General features: G+C 46.3%; 1 protein-coding gene across 1 annotated transcript in view; it reads right to left on the bottom strand.

Moving 5' to 3' along the window:
• Positions 1 to 2,307, bottom strand: part of PRKCE (protein kinase C epsilon) — a 541,807-nt gene extending 539,500 nt beyond the window's left edge. The window contains exons 1-2 of the mRNA XM_052647681.1: positions 2,118 to 2,307; positions 1,371 to 1,913 (exon numbers count right to left, since the gene is read on the bottom strand). Of these exons, the coding sequence (XP_052503641.1) occupies positions 1,371 to 1,718 (348 nt within the window). The 5' untranslated portion in view covers positions 1,719 to 1,913; positions 2,118 to 2,307. The remainder of the gene's footprint in view (positions 1 to 1,370; positions 1,914 to 2,117) is intronic.
• Between the last annotated feature and the right edge of the window lie 18,577 nt (positions 2,308 to 20,884).

Genomic DNA, 20,884 nt, shown 5'->3' with positions numbered 1-20,884 from the left:
GTGTTCTTTGGGATTCCATAAAGGTTTGCCTGCTTCCCAAAGTGTAAGCCACAAATCTCCCACGGTTGTACTTGGTGTGGTTTGTTGGAGCTTCCTTGTAAGCCCTGTAACCATGGTTTCGGGCAGACTACATCACAGCCAGGAGCATCAAGGGAAGACGAAAAGCTTTTTCCTATTTTCCCCTAAAATTCCATCTCCTTAAAAAAAGTGTGTGTATATATACATATGTGTGGGTAGGTATATATATATGTATGTATGTATGTACGCATTTATATGTAAGGTGATATGCCAAGGTGATTCATGTGCAACCTTTGACCATAGGACATCATGAAGTTATTTGTTTTCAATAATTAAACATCTCTCCACGAGGATCAGGTATTCTCTGTGTAGACCAAAGAACCCTAAAACCATATACACCCAGAGTCACATCTGCTCTCCCTGGAAACATGTAACAAATATAAAAATAAAGAAAACCATTTCCTAATTTAACACCTTCCCTCTAAAACAGAGCTAAAACAAGGTTGCTTCTCCCTGCGTCTCTGAGTGCCAAGGTTGAATGCATTTGGTTTAGAGTGTGTGCAGAAGGCCTATTACCAAGTCCCTAATATTTTGACAGTGTAATCAATTAACTTGGTCTCAAAAATAGTATCTCATTGCACAGTGTCTTGAAAATCAAAACAGGGAAACATGTAACTTTAAGTCGGATTCAAAGCACTGACTGCCAATTAATCACAAGCAGAACCGTTTGTAGAATACAGCGCTAGTTCCGGATGGATGGACAATCCATTGGGCAAAACTAGCTCGGCCCATGTTTCTGGGACCCTGGAGGGGACTAGAGGAGAAGAAATTTTTCTCCCCGCATGTCAGAAGATGAGCTAACTGCCAGACAACAGAATAGAAATGAGCCAGCTTCATCCCGGAGGGAAAAATAAAACAGCTCCTCACTCGGCTACTCAGGACAAAGCCAGGACGTGCAAGAAGCCTTCAGTGTAGGGTTCCACGTGCCTCTCCAAGGACCGAGGAACCCACCCACACGCAACCAGCCCACCACGCGCCTGGCGGAAGGAGCCGGCTTCTCCGCCAACCTTCAGCACCAGCAGTTTGGGGTTCCCAGCTTTCGAGGTCCCTGTAGCGCCCGCTGTCTGGACAGGGCAGAGGACCTTACCCTCTTCCCAAGACTCATCTTCCATGCCCCAGTGGCTACTTCTCCCCAACTACTAAGTGAAATGTGCTTCCCCAAGGTAATTGAGACACACACACAGCCGCCAAATGGCACTAAATCCCTGAGCCCCACGACCAAAGCCAAGGTCGTGAGTTCTGCCCCTGGAACCCGAAAGCCTAGTTGCTGGACCAGGAGGCGCCCAACTCACCCAGTCCTCGAAGTGACGGCTCCCGTTCTGCAGCAGCTCCTCAAACTGGATGGTGCAGTTGGCCACGAAGTCATCGTAGCCGATGGGGGCATCGTGGAAGACAGCCAACTCGATCTTGCGCCCGTTGCACACATCAGTGACGAACTCGTCGTGCCAGGCCGGGCTGTTGGTCTTCTGCTTGGTGGCCGTTTGGCCGATGCGCGAGTCGTCCACGTTGAGGGCGATGTAGGGGTCGAGAAGGAAAGTCTGCGGCCGGGGTCCCACCGCATGGCGCAGCGACCAGGCTGTGGGCTTCAAGCTCACGGCCTCGCAGATTTTGATCTTAAGAAGGCCATTGAACACTACCATGGTCGGGGCGGGGAGTGGGGGCCGGGGTCACTCCGTCCGCCCAGAGGGCAGGAACGAAGAACCGACGCCGCGGCGCTCCGAGCACGGGACTCTTGGGTCCCCTCTCGCCCCACCCCACACTCTCCCTACACCTTGTAGCGTTGCGCCCTGGCGCGGGCGATTCTCAGCCAGTGCATGTATTTCCTCGCCGGGTTCCTAACGGAAAACAGGGAGGGGGGAGAGCTGGGGGACGTCCGTGTTTGGAGAAGTCTCTCCCCCCCACCACCACCAGCAGCACCTCCAGAAGAGGAGACGAGCTGTCGGCTCCGCTGCAAAAGCCGCGGGGGCTGTCTCGTCGCCTCGCTGGCTCTCGGGGTCGGGGCTGCGGGGAAGTGGGCGCCGCGCCGGGCGCTTACCTACCTTTCCGAAACATAATCCCCGGGAAATTTCGACTCCAGGAGGGGGAGAGGGCGGTGAGACGGGGCGGGGACCAGAACGGGGGCGCAGATTTCCACCCGGATCCTCTTCGCACACCCAGCGCCTGCCTCTGACCGCGCGGGGCGGGGGATGGACCCAGGGATGTGCAGTCTACCCGGAGGGATGCATGTCCAGAGGAAATGGTCCTCCTCGGAGCCAAATTTAAAAAAAAAAAAAAATCCACAAGCCACACGGCCAGCCCGGCCGCCTCCTCCTGGGCGAAGCCGCGCCGCGCCGCAGTCGGCGATCGGGAGGCGCCAGGATTCGGGAATCTCACATCCGCGCGGGCTCGAGAGTCGGGGTGGCCGCGGCTCCGGCTGGGGCGCAGGCCGGCACCCGGCGGTGCGCAGCGCGGCGGGGCCGGGACTGCGACTCGGCGCGGCCCCACCTCCCGGGCGCCGGCGCCCGCCCGCCGCGCTCCCCGCGTCCCGGCTTTCAGCTGCCGCTCGTTCGCTGCCCGCCCGCTCTCCCCCTCGGTCTCTTCTCCCTCCGTCGGTGTGCGAGCGAGTCTCCCTCCCTCTAATGCAGGAAATGCGCAAAAGACGTCAGTGTGTGTGTGTGTGTGTGTGTGTGTGTGTGTGTGTGTGTGTGTGTGCACGCGCGCGCGCGCGCGCGCCCTGGTGTTTGGGGAAATAGAAAGTTTTGCCGGTTGGGGGAGCAATACGGGAAAAGTGAGCCCAGCAGAGGACTGTCGAGAACTGGCGAGGCTTTCGGGGTCGCGGCGGCCGGCGGGGTAGTGGGACTGGGACCCCGCACGGGACCCGGGGGAGTGGCGGCCTTGGGGGCAGGGGGATGCGAGCCCGCTGGCTGTGGATACCTGGTCTGTGGTCTCCCGCAGGAGACTAGAGGGCCACGCATCTTTCCAGGCTCTGCGGCCAGCACTGTCTTTTACAGCCGCGGGTGGAGAGGTGGCAGGGGTCGCGCTGCTGCAGAGGACTCGAGACCCTCCCTCGGCCCCACCCCTACTCTGACCGTGGCTGGCCAGGGCAGCCTGCGGAGTATTGGTCGGTCTGTCTGTCATTCTGTCCGGAGACGCTCCGCTCCGCGGTGGTGGAGGAAGGGGGGAAGGGAGGGGCGTGCAAGGCTCTGTGTGAGTTTTAAAACACTTACTCTTTCTTCCCTTTCTTTAGGGGCACTCTCCCTTTTGGGGGTCTGTCCCAAACTTCTCGGGCTGCTAGAACTTGTTGGCAAGCGAAAGCTTAGTAACACCCCGGCTCGGTTCGTGTGTTTGTTTATATTTTACAAAGTGACTTCATATTTACTCTAGACCTAGTCTGTGCCCTTTACGGGGGACAGGGTTCTGATCAGCGCGCTGACAGCGGCCGTCCCAGCTGCGCGAAAACGGGGCGCGTCCTCCGGCGGGGACTGGGGTTTGTGGGCTGTGTCCGTGTTAATTTCCTCCGTAACCTTTAAACTCTTGCTGGAAGCCGCGGCAGCAGCTGATCACGTGAGGCGGGCCCTGGGCTGCTGGGGAAGAATTTCCTCCGCGGGGAGCCGGGGACGGGGAAGGCGGCCGGGCGAGGGACGGCCTGGCGCCTGGGGACGCGAACCTGGGAGGGCGGGGCGGAGAGCGCGGAGGTCCGGGGCGCGGCCCTGCCTGGAACTGCAGGAGGACAGCCCTGGAAAGAGGTCGTCTCCGCAACCTGCGAGCCGGGAGGCGGGGCGGGGGGGGGGGTGGGTTGTGCAAACGGAAAAAGAAAACCTCGGCCCTCGCCCGCGTGCCAAGTCAAGTCAGGGAGTTTGTAGGAATCGTGGTAAGCTGTGTTTATCTTTCGACTCTGGTTAGCCCAAGTTTAAAACCCACCTCTCGATCACTTTTTCTCAGTGGAAAAAAAGAAAAAAAAGGAAAGTTATCATTGTCTGTGGCTTAGAGGCTTACAAAGGCTTAAAGGCGCAGAAGGAGACAGACCCCTGGAACGACAGGGTACCAAGTGCCGCAGACAGGTTGCAAAAATGATCAGAAAAGTCCCGGGCAGATCCTCTCCGAAGGCCTGCAGCTACTGCTCTTTCTCGAGCTTACCAGTAATTCCTCGCAGCCCTCCAAGTTAGATGGAGCAGCAGGGTAGAGAGAGCTAGCATACAATCAGAGACAGAAGAGTCCCGTTCCCTTGGAAAAAAGTCAGGATGTAAAAGTTTTGCCTTCCAGGGCCACTCCCACCAGCTGGAGGCATATTTTAAAAATTGTCAGTTTGACAAAGCACAGGTGGGATATCTCATCGCTGTTAACTTCTTTGATCATCAGAACTTTTTCCTCCTCGCTTCTTACTACCACCATTCTATTCTTATTAAGCATGTTTCCCCCTTCAGGGGCCATGTGATGGGCTTGATCTACAAATGCATTTGGAAGCCGAGCAAGAGTTAGAGAGAGATTCATAAGATGCCTGACAAAAGAGGCAAAATTGAAGGGCTACCAACAAACTAGCCATCAAGATAAATAATATTTTAATATGATATTTTGAAAAAATAAAAATGAATGTAGAGTTCCAAGATGAACACAATATCCACATTTTAAAATAGTTTTAGATATTACATTAAAATAGTATTTGTATTGCTGAGTTTCTGGGCACCCCTGAAATTTTGTGCCCGAGAAGAGGGCTTCCTTTGCCTTGCCCCAGCCCCAGCTTTGTGAGACACTAGAGAACGGCATAGATTTCATGAAGGAGGGATTCTTGAGTGTTTCATACCTTTTCTCTACTCTTTTCTGATTGAGTCCTATCTTACCAGCAAACAGACAAGTACAAGGATTGAAGACAGTGGTCAAAATCCTTCCTCCTCAATGCTTGTAACAGGAAATATATTTAGAATTAAAGACACACTAAATTTGAACTTTTAGCATCTTCTTATGTTCCCCTCCTCCTCCCCAGGCAAGAACCCCAGTGTTATTAAATAGGCCTGTTGCTGTCTCAGGGACTAGGCATTCTTAAAACCAATAACCTACAAGCTTCTAATAACCATTTCCCTGGACCGGGGTAGGGATACAGAAAGACTGCATCTGCCTCTTAACAGACTGCTTGTAGCACCATGTGAATAAATCGAATAAATCGTACTGCAATCCTCAGATGTGACCAACCCCAGGGCGACCTTTCCTTTCAATTGCAAGTCTTTCTGCCTGGAGGTGGACGAAGGTAGGGTAACTCAAAGACTTGGCCAAACAAACTTTCTGTTTTCTGTTGGAAGAATATTTAAATAAAAAGGGAGAATATTGGTTGTCTATAGAAAACCATTGCTAATTTCCTGACAATTATTACATGCTTATTTCTAAATCAATCTCTCACCATTCTCCTCTCAAACTTGGCTAAATGAAAATATATATCCTCTAGGGGCACCATGGAGATGCCAGTTGTGAGTCTGTTTAGGGGAAAACCTTTAAATTTACCTGTGGGTGGGCGGTTGGATCTAAAATAACCCACTGCTCCAGATTTCATATGAAAAGAAAAACAAGCCCTTGCAGGGCAGAGGTTTTAGAATGTAAAATTCCAATCGATAATTACTGCCTACTTCATCCTTCTCTTGGCCCCTGTATAGTCCTGAAAGACAGGACAGCCCTGGCTGTAGCCATGAGTAAAAAACATCCTTCACAGGCTACAGTCCATGGGGTTGCCAAGAGTCGGATACAACTTAGCAACTGAGCCTACTACAAAACACCCTTTAGAATCCAACTATGGCCTGGTTGTTTTGCTATCTTTGGGAGAGGGAAGAGGAAGAGAAGAAAAATGATAGAAGAGTTTGACAAGGACGATGACTCTCTCCTTCTAAAATTAAGGATCTTAGGGACTTTCCTGGTGGTGCAATGGTTAAGGATCCACCTGCCACTGCAGGAAACAGGGGTTTAATCCCTGGTCCGAGAAGATCTCTCATGCCTCAGAGCAACTAAGCCCACGCACCACAACCACTGAGCCTGCTTGCCGCAAATACTGAAGCTGGGCACCTAGTGTCTGTGCTCTGCAACAAGAGAAGCCACCGTAATGAGAAGCCTGCACACTGCAATGAAGAGTAACCCCACCCACCGCATCTAGAGAAAGCCTGCACACAGCAATGAAGACCCGGCACAGCCAAAAATGTAAAGTAAAACTTTAAAAATAAATTGATAAAATTAAATTAAGGCTCATGAAAAAAGACTGGTGGAGCAAGGGTCCCTAGGGCAGTATGATAAGTTGCAAATAGAGGGCTGTACCAGCCTCTGGGAGTGCATAAAAGAAGAGTCAGCGCTTCGCCTGAGGTTGCCTGAGAAGGCATCACCCACCAAGCCTAGGCTTTTTCAACAGGAGTTTCTTCAAAAGCAAAGAGGAGAGAAAAGGGCATTGGAGGCAACAGAAACAGAGTGTAGAAAGCTCAGGTAGGTAAGAGCATGGCTGTTTGGGATGAGTAAGGAGCTGGGTATACCTGGCCTTTGAGGTGAGAGGAGGTGAGCTAGGTTGGACTGGATAACTAAGGCCTTGTAGAGCCTATAAAGGAAGTTGGAACTTCCTCCTTGAGAGACACTGATCCTTCTAAGGTGGAGAAGCAGCATAATTGGAGTTAATACTTTTTAAAAAGCAATTTTTCAGGGATGGGTACTTCTGTAATTTTCCTCCAGAAGTCTCACCCCAAACACAGGATGTCAGGGAGACAGAAGATCCAAGTCTGAGGACACGTTACCCTCCATCTGATCAAAAAAGAAACAGTCTATGGATATTGTTGAGCTGAGTAGAAGGAATCAAGGAGGGGTGTCCGAACCTTAGACTAGCACATTCAGATTCACAGCCTCGTTGCTCTGCTGGTCGTTGCCATTTGCGGGATGTTAATGGATTCTGCAGAGGTCTGCCTGGTTAGGGTCTCTCATAGATTCCACATGTGCTCTGGAGCAGATTCAACCATCTGAGCCCTGTGATGGGAATATGCGTGCTGTAGCACAACAAAACGAAAACCATGTAGAATTTGGTTGGCCCTGCCCTGGCCTAACTCCCACCTGAGTTCCAGCCCAGCTCCTAATCCCACCCTAGGCCTGCCCTCTTGTTGCTGGCCCAGGTCTGGCCTGCCGTCTGCTTATGTTGACCCTGTCTCTGCTCTGAACTCTGTTGCAGTGACCCAGAGACAAGCTTCACTCACACTCTACAAAGAGATGGAAGGATCAGAGGGAACTCTATAGAACTTAAAAGTGCATAATGGGTAGGAAATGACCTGCTATCCCTCCCTCCTCAGCGCCCTTGACCCTGAGCCCTACTCTCTCAGGTGCCATATGGAAGATAATATCACATGCCACATTGTCTTTGGCTCTGATGTTGGGCTGCACCTTGGGACTCTGAAATCCATAAATTCATCCCTCCATCTTTATTGAGAACTGCTGTGTTCAGAATACTGGGGCAGGTGGTCTCAGTTCAGTTCAGTTCAGTCACTTAGTCTTGTCTGACTCTTTGAGACACTATGGAATGTAGCACGCCAGGCTTCCCTGTCCATCACCAACTCCCAGAGCTTACTCAAACTCATGTCCATCGAGTCAGTGATGCCATCCAACCATTTTATCCTCTGTCATCCTCTTCTCCTCCTGCCTTCAATCTTTCCCAGCATCAGAGTCTTTTCCAATGTGTCAGTTCTTCACATCAGGCATCCAGAGTATTGGAGCTTCAGCTTCAGCACCAGTCCTTCCAATGAATATTCAGGACTGATTTCCTTTAGGATTGACTGCTCTCAGTTCAGTCGCTCAGTTGTGTCTGACTCTTTGCGACCCCATGAGTTGCAGCACGCCAGGCCTCCCTGTCGATCACCAACTCCAGGAGTTCACTCACTCACATTCACGTCCATTGAGTCGGTGATGCCATCCAGCCATCTCATCCTCTGTCATCCCCTTCTCCTCCTGCCCTCAATCCCTCCCAGCATCAGTCTTTTCCAGTGAGTCAACTCTTCACATGAGGTGGCCAAAGTACTGGAGCTTATAGCTTTAGCATCATTCCTTCCAAAGAACACCCAGGACCGATCTCCTTTAGAATGGACTGGTTGGATCTCCTCGCAGTCCAAGGGACTCTCAAGAGTCTTCTCCAACACCACAGTTCAAAAGCATCAATTCTTCGGTGCTCAGCTTTCTTCACAGTCCAACTCTCACATACACACATAACCACTGGAAAACTCACATCCACGCATGACTGCCTTGACTAGATGGACCTTTGTTGGCAAAGTAATGTCTCTGCTTTTGAATATGCAATCTAGGTTGGTCATAACTTTCCTTCCAAGGAGTAAGCGTCTTTTAATTTCATGGCTGCAGTCACCATCTGCAGTGATTTTGGAGCCCCCAAAAATAAAATCTGACAATATTTCCACTGTTTCCCTATCTATTTCCCATGAAGTGATGGGACCAGATGTCATGACTGCTCTAGGGAGGACAAATAAATACTCCCGCTCCTTGATGATTCCTGCTCTGGCTGGGGAGATAGGAAGATCTGTTCAGGTAGTCATTCATTTATTCAGCAGTCGGTATTGAATACCATGTCGTTTAGACCACTGGAGAAACAAAGATGATGGCACATAATGACTTTACTAGTTGGGATGGGCCAGTTCATGCTGCTGTAATAAGTAGTCCCCAAATCCCAAAGTCTAAAACTAACAAAGATCTCTTCTCACACGGCTGTAAGTCCATGGCGGGGTTGTCCACATCAGCATCTTTCCCACTCCTGCATATAGACCAACAAAAAAGTCACTTTTTGGAACCTAGCGGGTCACAGGCAGAGAGCAAAAGAACCCCAAGAGGGTGTTAGGCAATTAAATAGCCCACTCAACGTGCTAACCTCTATTTCTGCTCACTAGTTTTTGGCTAGAACCAGTCACATGGCCTCTCTTCCTCATAGGCAAGTGAGCTGAGAAGTTCTCCCACCTGCAGGGTGAGGAGCCTGGAATATTTGACAAATAGCACTGAAGACTGCCTTAGACACTCTTCAGATAATGGGTACACAGAGATAATTCAAGGTAGCACATGGTAAATGGCAGATAAATGGCACAGTCAGAAAGTTCTGTGATGATTTAAGGGCACATGAGCATCACAATTAGACTGTTTGCAACCCAATGGCCCTGGGTCACTGCATACAGAATCTTCCAGTAACTGGAGAATCCAATTACCAGACTAGCAACCTCCTAAGCTCCTGTTCTTCCCTTGATACATCTAACTTCTCAGAACCTGCAGGTCCTTCAGGTGACTTCAGATCCGAGTCAGCACTAAGGAAGGATTTGGACTCAACAGAACTAAGATTCATTTGCTTTACTCTGCAGGATTTGGGAGATCACCTGGCCTATATTCTAAATTCTTACTAAATTCTTCTATTAAATGAGGAAACTCAGTCCTAGAGAGGTTAACTGCCGTGCCACACAAGAAAATTTTAAAAAATAATAGTAATAACCTAAACACTACTTAGAGGTCCAAACAAATGCTTGAACTTCCTAGTTTAAGTTCACTCTTCTTCTACATTGTCATAGTGGAACTAATGCAATGCCATGTAATGATAATAACCCCAATCCCATTTTAATTCCTTGGAAACAAAATTTCTATAAACCTAACATCCAAGTTTGTTTTCACGTACTGACTTGCAGTTTAACTGGCCTTGGTGAAATACAACATTTAGACAACAATAATTCTCCGAGAACTATAATATTGATAGAGTTCTTCCTGAAGTTGTTTTGGTGACACATCTTAAAAACAAAAGGACTCTATTATTCCTCAACTTCTCTTTTTTTTACGTCTTCTCTGGTAACAGCAGTCAGATGAATTTTCAGCATATGATTTTATGATACCTGCATCAAGTGTAACAGCTGTTTCCTGAGGCTCCCGGTGGATATTTTATCAATTAGCAGAATGATGGATCTGACTGCTCAGATTAGGTTGTAGATCACTAACATGTTCTGGACATTTGGTTAAGCCATTTCCACCTGGTACTGGGGAAGACTCTTGAGAGTCCCTTGGACTGCAGGGAGATCAAACCAGTCAGTCCCAAAGGAAATCAGTCCTGAATATTCATTGGAAGGACTGATGATGAAGCTGAAGCTCCAGTACTCTGGCCACCTGATGTGAAGAACCAACTCATTGGAAAAGACCCTGATGCTGGGAAAGATTGAAGGCAGGAGGAGAAGGGGATGACAGAGGATGAGATGGTTGGATGGCATCACCGACATGATGGACATGAGTTTGAGCAAGCTCCGGGAGTTGGTGAAGGGCAGGAAAGCCTGGCGTGCTGCAGTCCATGGGGTCACAAAGAGTCAGACACGACTGAGCAACTGAACTGAATTGAACTGAATTTCTAATTTACTTTTCAGGATCAAGGACTTGGGGCTCCATGGCAGGGAAATTGCCTCTCATCACCGATAAGGATGGCAAATGTATAGGTATAACAAATGTAAAATGAGAGCTGGGTAAGCTCACAGGTTCTTTTGCAACTAATGTGCAATGCATAATTGGCAATTCCTTCTCCCCTTCAATACCCAAACCCTCTCTGAACTCAGACCTTATTCCTCCAGCTGATGCTATGAATTCTCCTCCCTGAACTGCCCTTCCCCTCCTCCTCACTTCTCATTGCCAGGCCAGCACTGCAGTCTCCTGTCTGGTATCTGTCTTAACTCTGTTCCTTCTCTAAAAAGTCTTTAAGTTTGGAGATGCAGTTTGGGGAGCAAGCATCTCCATACTTGTTCCCCAGTATCTTGGACATAGTAGCTACAACTTTGCACTCTGCAAGTATTTGTCCCAAGGATGGCCTTTTGAAATAAGAAGAGTGTCACAAATCTTGTTAGCCTCACCCCTCCTTACCCAGATAAGGTCCTTGGCCATGGTTGGGTCTCTCTGCGCCAAGGCAACCAGTGATGAAGTCCCCGGGACGCTGGGCGGGTCGGGGTGGCAACTCAGAGCCTGCGTTTACGGCGCCGGGCTCCGCGAGCCGACAGCGCCCTCTGGCGGAAGTAAGCGTGCCCAGCCCGGTTTCTCCGGCGCTTTGATCGCCTCTGCTTCCTCGGAATCCGCGGGGCTGGGGCTCCAAGAGTTGGGAGCACTAGGATATCTTTTAAAGTTGAAGGGGTAGGTCAAGGGGCTGACAACATGGTATGTGACCATTGGCTTTATCCACATGCCCATCGCGAGCAAGGGAGAGATCCAGTCACTAGCTGTATGAAGTGTTGTGAATATTGTGCTGTCTTTTTTTTTTTTTTTAAAGGACTAGGCTTCTCAAAGTAAAGAATTCTGTTCCTATCGCTGCATTAGAGCAATAGGCCATCCGTTTGCCAGTTAAACCCATATTAGGTCCAGGAAAAACAGAAATAAAGGAGATGGGGGTCCAGATTTTTGAGGAGCAGGAACTCAAAGGGCCTCCTGACTGGCCAGAGGCCAGCCCTGCTTTTTTTCTTAAGACAGCAAGTCAGTTCCTGAAGCTGAGGTGAGGGTCAGGAGAAATGGCCAGGGAACCACACAGGAAAAGTCACATCCACAGTGGGACACACTGGGAGCAGCAGATCATTGAGGTCCCCTCAGAGGTTACTCCCCTCATTCCAGCGCAGAACTTGGTTTCCTTGTATGAAAAAAACACAGATGTCATCAGCTGGGGGCTGACTCGACTTTGCCACTTAACCCAAAACCATTTAGGAAGCGAGAAAGAAGGAGTGTCATTTCTCCATCCCACCAGTTGTCATGGAAACGGGTCCCTCCAGCTCAAGCCCCCACTTGTGTTGGATCCATCGCGCACTCCTCCGTTTCAGAGACTGCTGCTGGGCACCCCTCGCTCCTCGCCTTCTCCACCGTTCTTTCCCCTCAGTAAGTCTCACCCACCCTGAAAAATACGTTGCACTCTTCGTAACCTCACATCTCTCTCCAGCTACCTCCCAAACTTCTTCTGCCCCCTCCCTAAAGTTAAGCGTGACACACTCTCACACTCTCTACTTCCTTACGATCCGCTCCCTCAACCTGCGCCCTGAGAGTCACTGGGCCCTCTCTCGTGGAGGGTTCCAGTCATTCCCACCCTGCCCAGCCTCGTTTTGGAATCTACCTGGTTTGGCCACTCTCGGCAGCATAGGATGCTGTTTTCTCCTCCCTCCTTGAAATGCTCCCTTCCCCTCGAAATGCTCTCTTTCCATGACGGCTGAGCTCTCCAAAATGTTCTCCTTACCTCCACGGCTTCTCCTCTTCAGTTTCTTTTGTTCTTCTCTTCCTCTGCTTATCTCTTCAGTGAATTATTATTTAATAATTACCCTGCTGAATGTTGTGCTCTGCTTAGTCGCTCAGCTGTGTCCGACTCTGGGATCCCACGAACTGTAGCCCGCCAGGCTCCTCTGTCTGTGGGGATTCTCCAAGCAAGAATACTGGAGTGGGTTGCCATGCCCTCCTCCAGGGGATCTTCCCAACCCAGGGATTGAAGCCAGGTCTCCCACATTGTAGGCGGATTCTTTACCATCTGAAGCAGAATGCTAAGACAATGCAAATATTTTCTTGATGAAAATGTCAGGTGAGTGACCAAAGGTGCTGTAAACCTTGAAAGAAGAAAAGATCACTCTGACCTAGAGTGGTAAGGGAAGCCCCCTTGGAGGAAGAGAGATGGAAAGTGAGCACAGACATGGGGTACATTATCAAAGAGAAAGGGCATTCTTGGTGGAGGAACATGCCACTAAATGCACGAGGGAAGAAAAAATTTAATCAAAAATTATTAAGCATCTCTTTGTGACACATGATGTAAAACTGAAAAAGAAGAAAGATATGAGTCCCTAGTTTAAATTTTAGTGTACGTTCCTGTGAAATGATTAAGAGGCAACATAAAGTAGCCTTTGATAGAGGTCTAAGAGGTAGAAAGAAGGGAGAAATCAGGACGGGCTTCCAGGAGATGGCAGGACTTGTGGGCTATGTTCTGTTTGAATATAATTATATAATTCTGTTTAAATTAGGGTAGGCTAACTACTCTCACAGATAAACTCTCAAATGTACAAAAACTCAAATACAATAGACGTTTATGTTTTGTTCACCCAACAGTAGTAAGGAGAACAGGTCCAAGGGGTGGCCCTGTTCTTCCCAGGCTGCAGCAGTCACTCTGGGGATTGTAGCCAGTGGACCCATCCAGAAAGAGAAAAGAGCTTGAAGGATCATGGAGCCAGAAAAGCCAGGTTGCTCTCATCCCGTTGGCTATGACTTAGTCACGTGGCCATGTGTTTGTTAACTGCAAGGGAGTCTGGGAACCAGTCTAGGATGAGGAGAGCGTGTCCCTTTGGTGAGCAAAGAGCTATATTTCCCACTTCGTTCTTCCTGCTTTACTGGAGATTAGGAGGATCCATTTGGATTAACCTATGTGCAATTTTCATCCATTCTTCATTTGCCGCATTCTTTTGTGTTAAAAAGAGCTACAGAGACACTGCAGTTTGGGAAAGAGATGCAAGTGCAACTCAAAGTAGAGATGAGGAAACAGGAGAAAGCAGGGTGCTGGTGTCTAGAGAGGCTATCACCTTCTAGAATAATGGCCCCCTCCCTGCCCATTAACAGTCCAAGTTTCCCTCAACTTCAATGCATGCTGTGGCATGGAGGGAAACATCACCTACTGTTTCCTGGTCGGGGAGCATCCACTCAACCCCCAAGTGAACTTGGTCAAGGTCTTCCCTCTAGTTGACCTTGGAGATGCTGCAGTGCAGTGTGGGATGAAAGTGTGGGGTGGTGAGCAAGTCACCAGGCACAAACATCAGCTGTAAGGCTATTCTGTACTTGGAATTTTTAAGGATGCTTTTATATCTATCTTTCCCATTACTCTGCAAGCTAGCTCCCTGATTCAGGGACTGTGTGTCAGATTCGCTGCTGGTATTCCTAGGCCCAGAACAAGACTAAGCTCTCAATAAACGTTTGTTAAGTGAAAAGATCCTTAGTTATTGCTTGGCAGACCAGGGGTTCTCATTAAAAGCCCTCAGCCCTGTCTTCTGGGCAATCTGGACAGGCTGGCTGGTCCTTTCAGCACAGTACAGAGTGGAAAGAAAAAGCATGAAAGTCGTCAGTCGTGTCCAACTCTTTGCGACCCCATGGACTATGCAGTCCATGGAATTATCCGGGCCAGAATACTAGAGTGGGTAGCCGTTCCCTTCTCCAGGGGATCTTCCCGACCCAGGGATTGAACCCAGGTCTCCCGCATTGTAGGCAGATTCTTTACCAGCTGAGCCACAAGGGAAGCCACACAGAGTGCGGTGGAGTCCAATTTGGAAGCTCAGGGACTTGGTTCTAGGATCTTGAGCAAGTAATCTGCCTTTCAGGGGGCCCTGCTTGATTCAAAGGTAACAAGGGTTTGTAACAACCGCGTTATAGAATGACAATGGGCATTGTGTTACAGCCAGATACAGTGCCTGCCTCTGAGTGGGTCTCGGGAAACTACTTTATAGACTGACTCCCTAAGGAATATTAAAAAAAAAAAATCCTTTCTCTCTCTAGCACTGACAGACCTGGCCACTGGATAGTGGGGTTTTGATATGAAGGGTCCAGGCACACAAAGAGGTTTGCCCTGGGTCCAGCACTCCACTAAGAATGGCCCTGAGGCCAGATCTGGAGTCCCCCTTCTCTATCTACCGCTCCTCCCCACAGTAAGACAGAGGACTTCAGGAAACATTCAGGAACTTGAAGAAAAATACAAATAATAAGGAAACCAATCATGCGGCTAACCAGCTTCCACTTGCAGCTGTGGTTGAGCTTTCCAGCCATTTAACCCAGCTCGAACGCTCGGTGGCTGAAAGTAGTGATTATTTATCTGTGTCTCTCAGAGAAACAGAGTCGGGCTACCTGCATAGCTGAGCTTCTGGAACATGGGGCGAGCTGGGGCAGATGGCAGAGCTCAAAGTGCAGACCAGATGCATGCTCCTCCTGCCACCCTGGACACAGCCTCCCCTCCCCTGTCCATCAGTGCACAATTACACACCCTGCTCAATTCGTTTAGGCTCCCACTCTGACTCCCTCATCTGGTAAGAACCAGGGTACATGCCAGTGCAAGAAGTGACCTTGCCAGCGCAGCACAGAGCATGTCATTGTGGTTTCTCTCGAGCAAGAATGGAGAAGTGGTAACTGTTTCTCATGTTGTCCTCTGGTGAGTCCACGCATTCTGAGTTTGCTTGTGCCAGAACTTGAAAATTCAACAGCAAAGAGGGTAGGGCATGTGAAAAGGCAGGATGGAATGGGAAGGGCAAGTGACCATTTGTTGCATCGTGAGTCCCACTATTCAGTTCTTAATGTAGTGGTAGTAGTAGTAACAATAGCAGCAATATTAATAATAAAAATGGTTCTCTTTCTACTGGTTGAAAACTCTGAGCCAGGCATTAACATATAACAACTCTTTAAATCATTAAAACAACCCAATGAAATAGGTATTACCATTTTTCTCCCATTCTAAGACATGGTTTTAAAATTACACTTTAACATTGTAAAATCCATGATAAGAAAATACTACGTTGTACTATAATGGCTAGTGAAAATTTTTTTTATCTCATAGTAGCACTTTAAATTGGGCTTCCCTGTTAGCTCAGTTGACGAAGAATCCCGCTGCAATGCAGTATATTAAATTAGGGTGCATTTTAAAGATGAAGCAAGTAAACTGGAGAAAAACTAGCGATGTAACCAGGGTCCCACTGCTAGTAGGTTGCAGAGCCTGGTTTCAGATACAAGGGGCCCAGAGTCTATCTGTGTGTTTGTTTTTGCAACCTCAGGAATCCTGCAAACATTTCCCCTTAGGTCTGTCTACCAGGAACCAGGCTCATGATGACCACATACTCTGTAAGACAAGATATATATACATTTTTTTCATTCAGATTGATTTTGTTTTAACTTTTCATATGACCATGATTCTTTTCTGTCTCCCACAGGAAACTCTGAATTTTGTTGTTGTTGTTCAGTTGCTAAGTTGTGTCCGACTCTTTGGGACCCCTCTTTGCAGCATTCTAGGCTTCTCTTTCCTACAGTATCTCCCATAGTTTGCTTAAACTCATGTCCATTGAGTCAATGAAGCCATACAATCATCTCATCCTCTGTCACCCCATTCTCCTCCTGCCCTCAACTTTTTCCTGGACCAATGTCTTTTCCAGTGAGCCTGCTGTTTGCATCAGGTGGCCAAAGTATTGGAGTTCCGGCTTTGGCTCTGGTTCTTTCAAGAAATATTCAAGGTTGATTTCCTTTAAGATTGACCAGTTTGATCTCCTTGCTGTCCAAAGGACTCTCAAGAGTCTTCTCCAGCATCACAGTTTGAAAACATCAATTATTCAGCACTCAGCCTTCTTTATGGTCCAACTCTCACATCCATATGTGACTACTGGAAAAACCATAGCTTTGACTATTCGGACCTTTGTCGGTAAAGTGATGTCTCTCACAGAAAACTCTGAATTTAGAAACTGCTTGAAGGAAAACAGAAGCCCATTTAAACCTGCCTGGGTGGGCCTGCAGTAAGGGATAGGCATCAGAGATATTTCCCAAGAGAAAGTCCACCCCTGTAGTTGATTTTTATTTGGACTTCTGTTACTTTTGCCTTCTGGCCTCAGCTTTCCCAGCTGGAAAATGAGGGGCCTGCACCAGTTCCAGACTTTTTTTGCTGGTGCATCTTTAACATTTTAAACATGTGAGCACAATATCTTCAATATTTGTAACCTCTTTTTTATTTTAAAAGAGTGAGGTGTACTTCTGTGTATGCTTCTATGAGTTTAACACATGCATAGATTTGTACAACCACCACCCTGAGCAACACAGAACAGTTCCATCATCACCACCCTCCAAAAAACATTCCCTTGTTTTAACATTGTTGAAATTCTGCTTCCCATGATCTTCATCCTAATAGTGTTGCCTTAACCCGCCTGCCAATGCAGGAGACATAAGAGACATGATTTGATCCCTGAGTCTGGAAGATCCCCTGCAGAAGGGCATGGCAACCCCCTCCAGTATTCTTGCCTGCAGAATCCCGTGGACAGAGGAGCCTGGGGGGCTATAGTCCTTGGGGTTGCAAAGGGTCAGACATGACTGAGAGTGACTTAGCACCAGCACTAGCGTATAAATGGAACCATATAATATGACCCTTTGGAGACTGGTTTCATTCTCTTAGAAAAATGAGCTTATCCATGTTGTTGACTATATCAATAATTTGTTCCTTTTTATTGTTGAGTAGAGAGTCATTGAATAGATGACTATGTTTTACTTAGCCATTCATTCACTGAAGGGCATTTAGAGTGTTTCCAGTTTTGGGGTGTGTGTGTGTGTGTGTGTGTGTGTGTGTGTGTGTGTGTGTGGTAATTATGAATAAAGCTGCTATAAACATTCATGTATCGGTTTTTGTATGAACATAAGTTTTCATTTTTTAAGGGTAAATGTCTAACAGTGATATTGCTGGATTATATAGTAAATACATACTTAACTTTAGAAGAAAGTGTCAAACTGTTTTCAGCGTGTCTGTGCCATTTCGCATTCCTATAAGCAATGTACGAAGGTTCCAGCTGTTCTGCATCCTCACTAATATTTTATATTTCCAGTTTTGTTTTTGTTTTTGTTTTACTTTAGTCATTATAATAGTAGGTGTATGGTAATATCTGTGATTTTAATTTATGTTTTCATAATGACCAATGAAGCTGCATTTTTCTTGTTTAAAATTTTTATTAAAATATAATTGATTTACAATGTTGTGTTAGTTTCAGATGTATAGCAAAATGATTCATATGTATATATAGATAGATTATTCTCTGTTATAGGTTATTACAAGATATTGAACATAGTTCCCTGTGCTTTACAGTAGATTCTTGTTGGTTATGTACTCTATATATAGTAGTATGTATATTTTAATCCCAAACTCCTAATTTATCCCTCCCACCCCAATGTTGAGCATCTTTTCAATGTGCTTGTCAGCCATCTATATATCTTCTTTGGTGAAGTGTTTATTCAAAACTTTTGCCTATTTTTAAACTAGATTGTTGTTCTCCTACCGTTAATTTTTGAAAGTTATTTACATATTCTGAATGCAAGTCCTTTGTTGGATATATAATTTGTTAATATTATCTCCCAGTTTGTAGCTTGCCTTTTAATTCTTTTAACAATGTCTTTTGCAAACAAAAACTTTTAATTTGGTGATGTCCAGTTTTCCTTTGTATTTCTTTTATGGATCTTTTTTTCTCTTTTGTCAGACATAAGTAAAGAATCTACCTGCAATGTGAGAGACCCAGGTTCGATCCCTGTGTCAGAAAGATCCTCTGGAGAAGGGAACTGCAAGCCACTCCAGTATTCTTGCCTCGAGAATTCCATGGAGTCTGGTGGGCTACATTCCATGGGGTCACAAAGAGTTGGACACAAAGAATTGATGCTTTTGAACTGTGGTGTTGGAGAAGACTCTTGAGAGTCCCTTGGACTGCAAGGAGATCCAACCAGTCCATTCTGAAGGAGATCAACCCTGGGATTTCTTTGGAAGGAATGATGCTAAAGCTGAAGCTCCAGTACTTTGGCCACCTCATGTGAAGAGTTGACTCATTGGAAAAGACTTTGATGCTGGGAGGGATTGGGGGCGGGAGAAGAAGGGGACGACAGAGGATGAGATGGCTGGATGGCATCACTGACTCGATGGACGTGAGTCTGAGTGAACTCCAGGAGTTGGTGATGGACAGGGAGGCCTGCGTGATGCAATTCATGGGGTCGCAAAGAGTCGGACAGGACTGAGCGACTGAACTAAAATGAACTGAACTGAACTGAAGGGACTAACACTTTCACTTTCTCAAGAATTCTTTGCTTAACTTTTTTCTCACATAATTTTAAATAAAAATTTATACTTTTTGGTTTACATTCAGATCTATGATCCATTTGAAGTTAATTTTCCTATAGATTATATTCTGATGTCTTGACTGAAGTTCTTTCCTTTTTTTGTAAGTGGATGTCTTCTTGTTTCATTTGATGAAAGGACTGTCCTTTATCCACTGACTTGCCTTCAAACCTTTGTTAAAAATCAATTAATCATGAATTATAAACTTTAAAATGATTTAAATGGTAAATTTTGTGATATGTGAATTTTATCTTAACAAAACAATCTTAAAAAACCAATTGATCATACTCATGAAGATCTAAGACTGTTATTTTGTTCCATTGATCTACCTGTCTAAACTTTCACCAGTACCACATTGTTTCAATCATTTAGCTTTAGGATAAGTTTCAAAAGTACTGTGAGTCCTTTAACTTTTGTTTTTCTTTTTCAAAGGTCCTTTGCCTTTCCGCATATATCTTAGAGTCAGCTTGCCTATATCTGCCAAAAATTCTGCTGAAATTTTGATTGTTCATCCAATAAAACATTACCAGATATGCAAAGCAGCAAAAAAAAAAAATAGTACTAAGTTCCATGATGAGGAGAAAAACAAATCATTTGAAACTGATCCAGAACTGGCAAAGATGTTACATTACCAGATGAAGACATTAAAATGGTTATTATAACTGAATGCCATATATTCAAAAGCTTAAATAGAGAGAGGAGTATTAAAAAGACCCAAGACAAACATCTTTATGCAAGTCAAGAAACAACAGTTAGAATTGGACATGGGACAACGGCCTGGTTCCAAATCACGAAAGGAGTATGTCAAGGCTGTATATTGTCACCCTGCTTATTTAACTTATATGCAGAGTACATCATGAGAAACGCTGGGCTGGAAGAAGCACAAGCTGAAATCAATATTGCCAGGAGAAATATCAATAACCTCAGATATGCAGATGACACTACACTTACGGAGAAGAACTAAAGAGCCTTTTGATGAAAGTGAAAGAAGAGAGTGAAAAAGTTGTCCTAAAACTCAGAATTCAGAAAACTAAGATCATGGCATCTAGTCCCATCAGTTCATGGCAATAGATGAGGAAACAATGGAAACAATGATAGACTTTATTTTGGGGGCTCCAAAATCACTGCAGATTGTGACTGCAGCCATGAAATTAAAAGACACTTACTCCTTGGAAGGAAAGTTATGACCAACCTAGATAGCATATTCAAAAGCAGAGACATTACTTTGCCAACAAATGTCCATCTAGTCAAAGCTATGATTTTACCAGTAGTCATATATGGATGTGAGAATTGGACTGTAAAGAAAGCAGAGTGCCAAAGAATTGATGTTTCTGAACTGTGGTGTTGGAGAAGACTCTTGAGAGTCCCTTGGACTGCGAGGAGATCCAACCAGTCCATCATAAAGGAAATCAGTCCTAAATATTCATTGGAAAGACTGATGCTAAAGCTGAAACTCCAATACTTTGGCCACCTGATGCGAAGAGCTGACTCATTTGAAAAGACCCTGATGCTGGGAAAGATTGAAAGTGGAAGGAGAACGGGACGACAGAGGATGAGATGGTTGGATGGCATCACCAACTCGATGGACATGAGTTTGAGTAGGCTCCGGGAGTTGGTGATGGACAGGGAAGCCTGGTGTGCTGCATTCCATGGGGTTGCAAAGAGTTGGACATGACGGAGCAACTGAACTGGACTGAACTGAACAAGACAAACATCTGGAGATATAACCTACAGTATCTGAGGAGAAAAACGCATCGGGTGGAATTAATGGCAATGAAGACATTGCAAAAGAAAAGATTGAGTGAATTTGAAGACATAGCAATAGAAATAACCCAAAATGAAACACAGAGAGAAAAAAAATTATTTTTAATGAAAAAGTAATCACTGAACAGCTAAAAATAAATGAATAAAATTATTTTTTTAAAGTTCCAAAAAACTATACAGCGAGCGTTGGGAGTGAGGGGTATCTTCTGGGGCACTTTC

The sequence above is a fragment of the Budorcas taxicolor genome, chromosome 11 (assembly GCF_023091745.1).
Source record: "Budorcas taxicolor isolate Tak-1 chromosome 11, Takin1.1, whole genome shotgun sequence".
In the NCBI taxonomy this organism is placed as follows: Eukaryota; Metazoa; Chordata; class Mammalia; order Artiodactyla; family Bovidae; genus Budorcas; species Budorcas taxicolor.
Note: the sequence above shows the minus strand (reverse complement) of the source record. Positions and strands in the feature narration are given on the sequence as shown.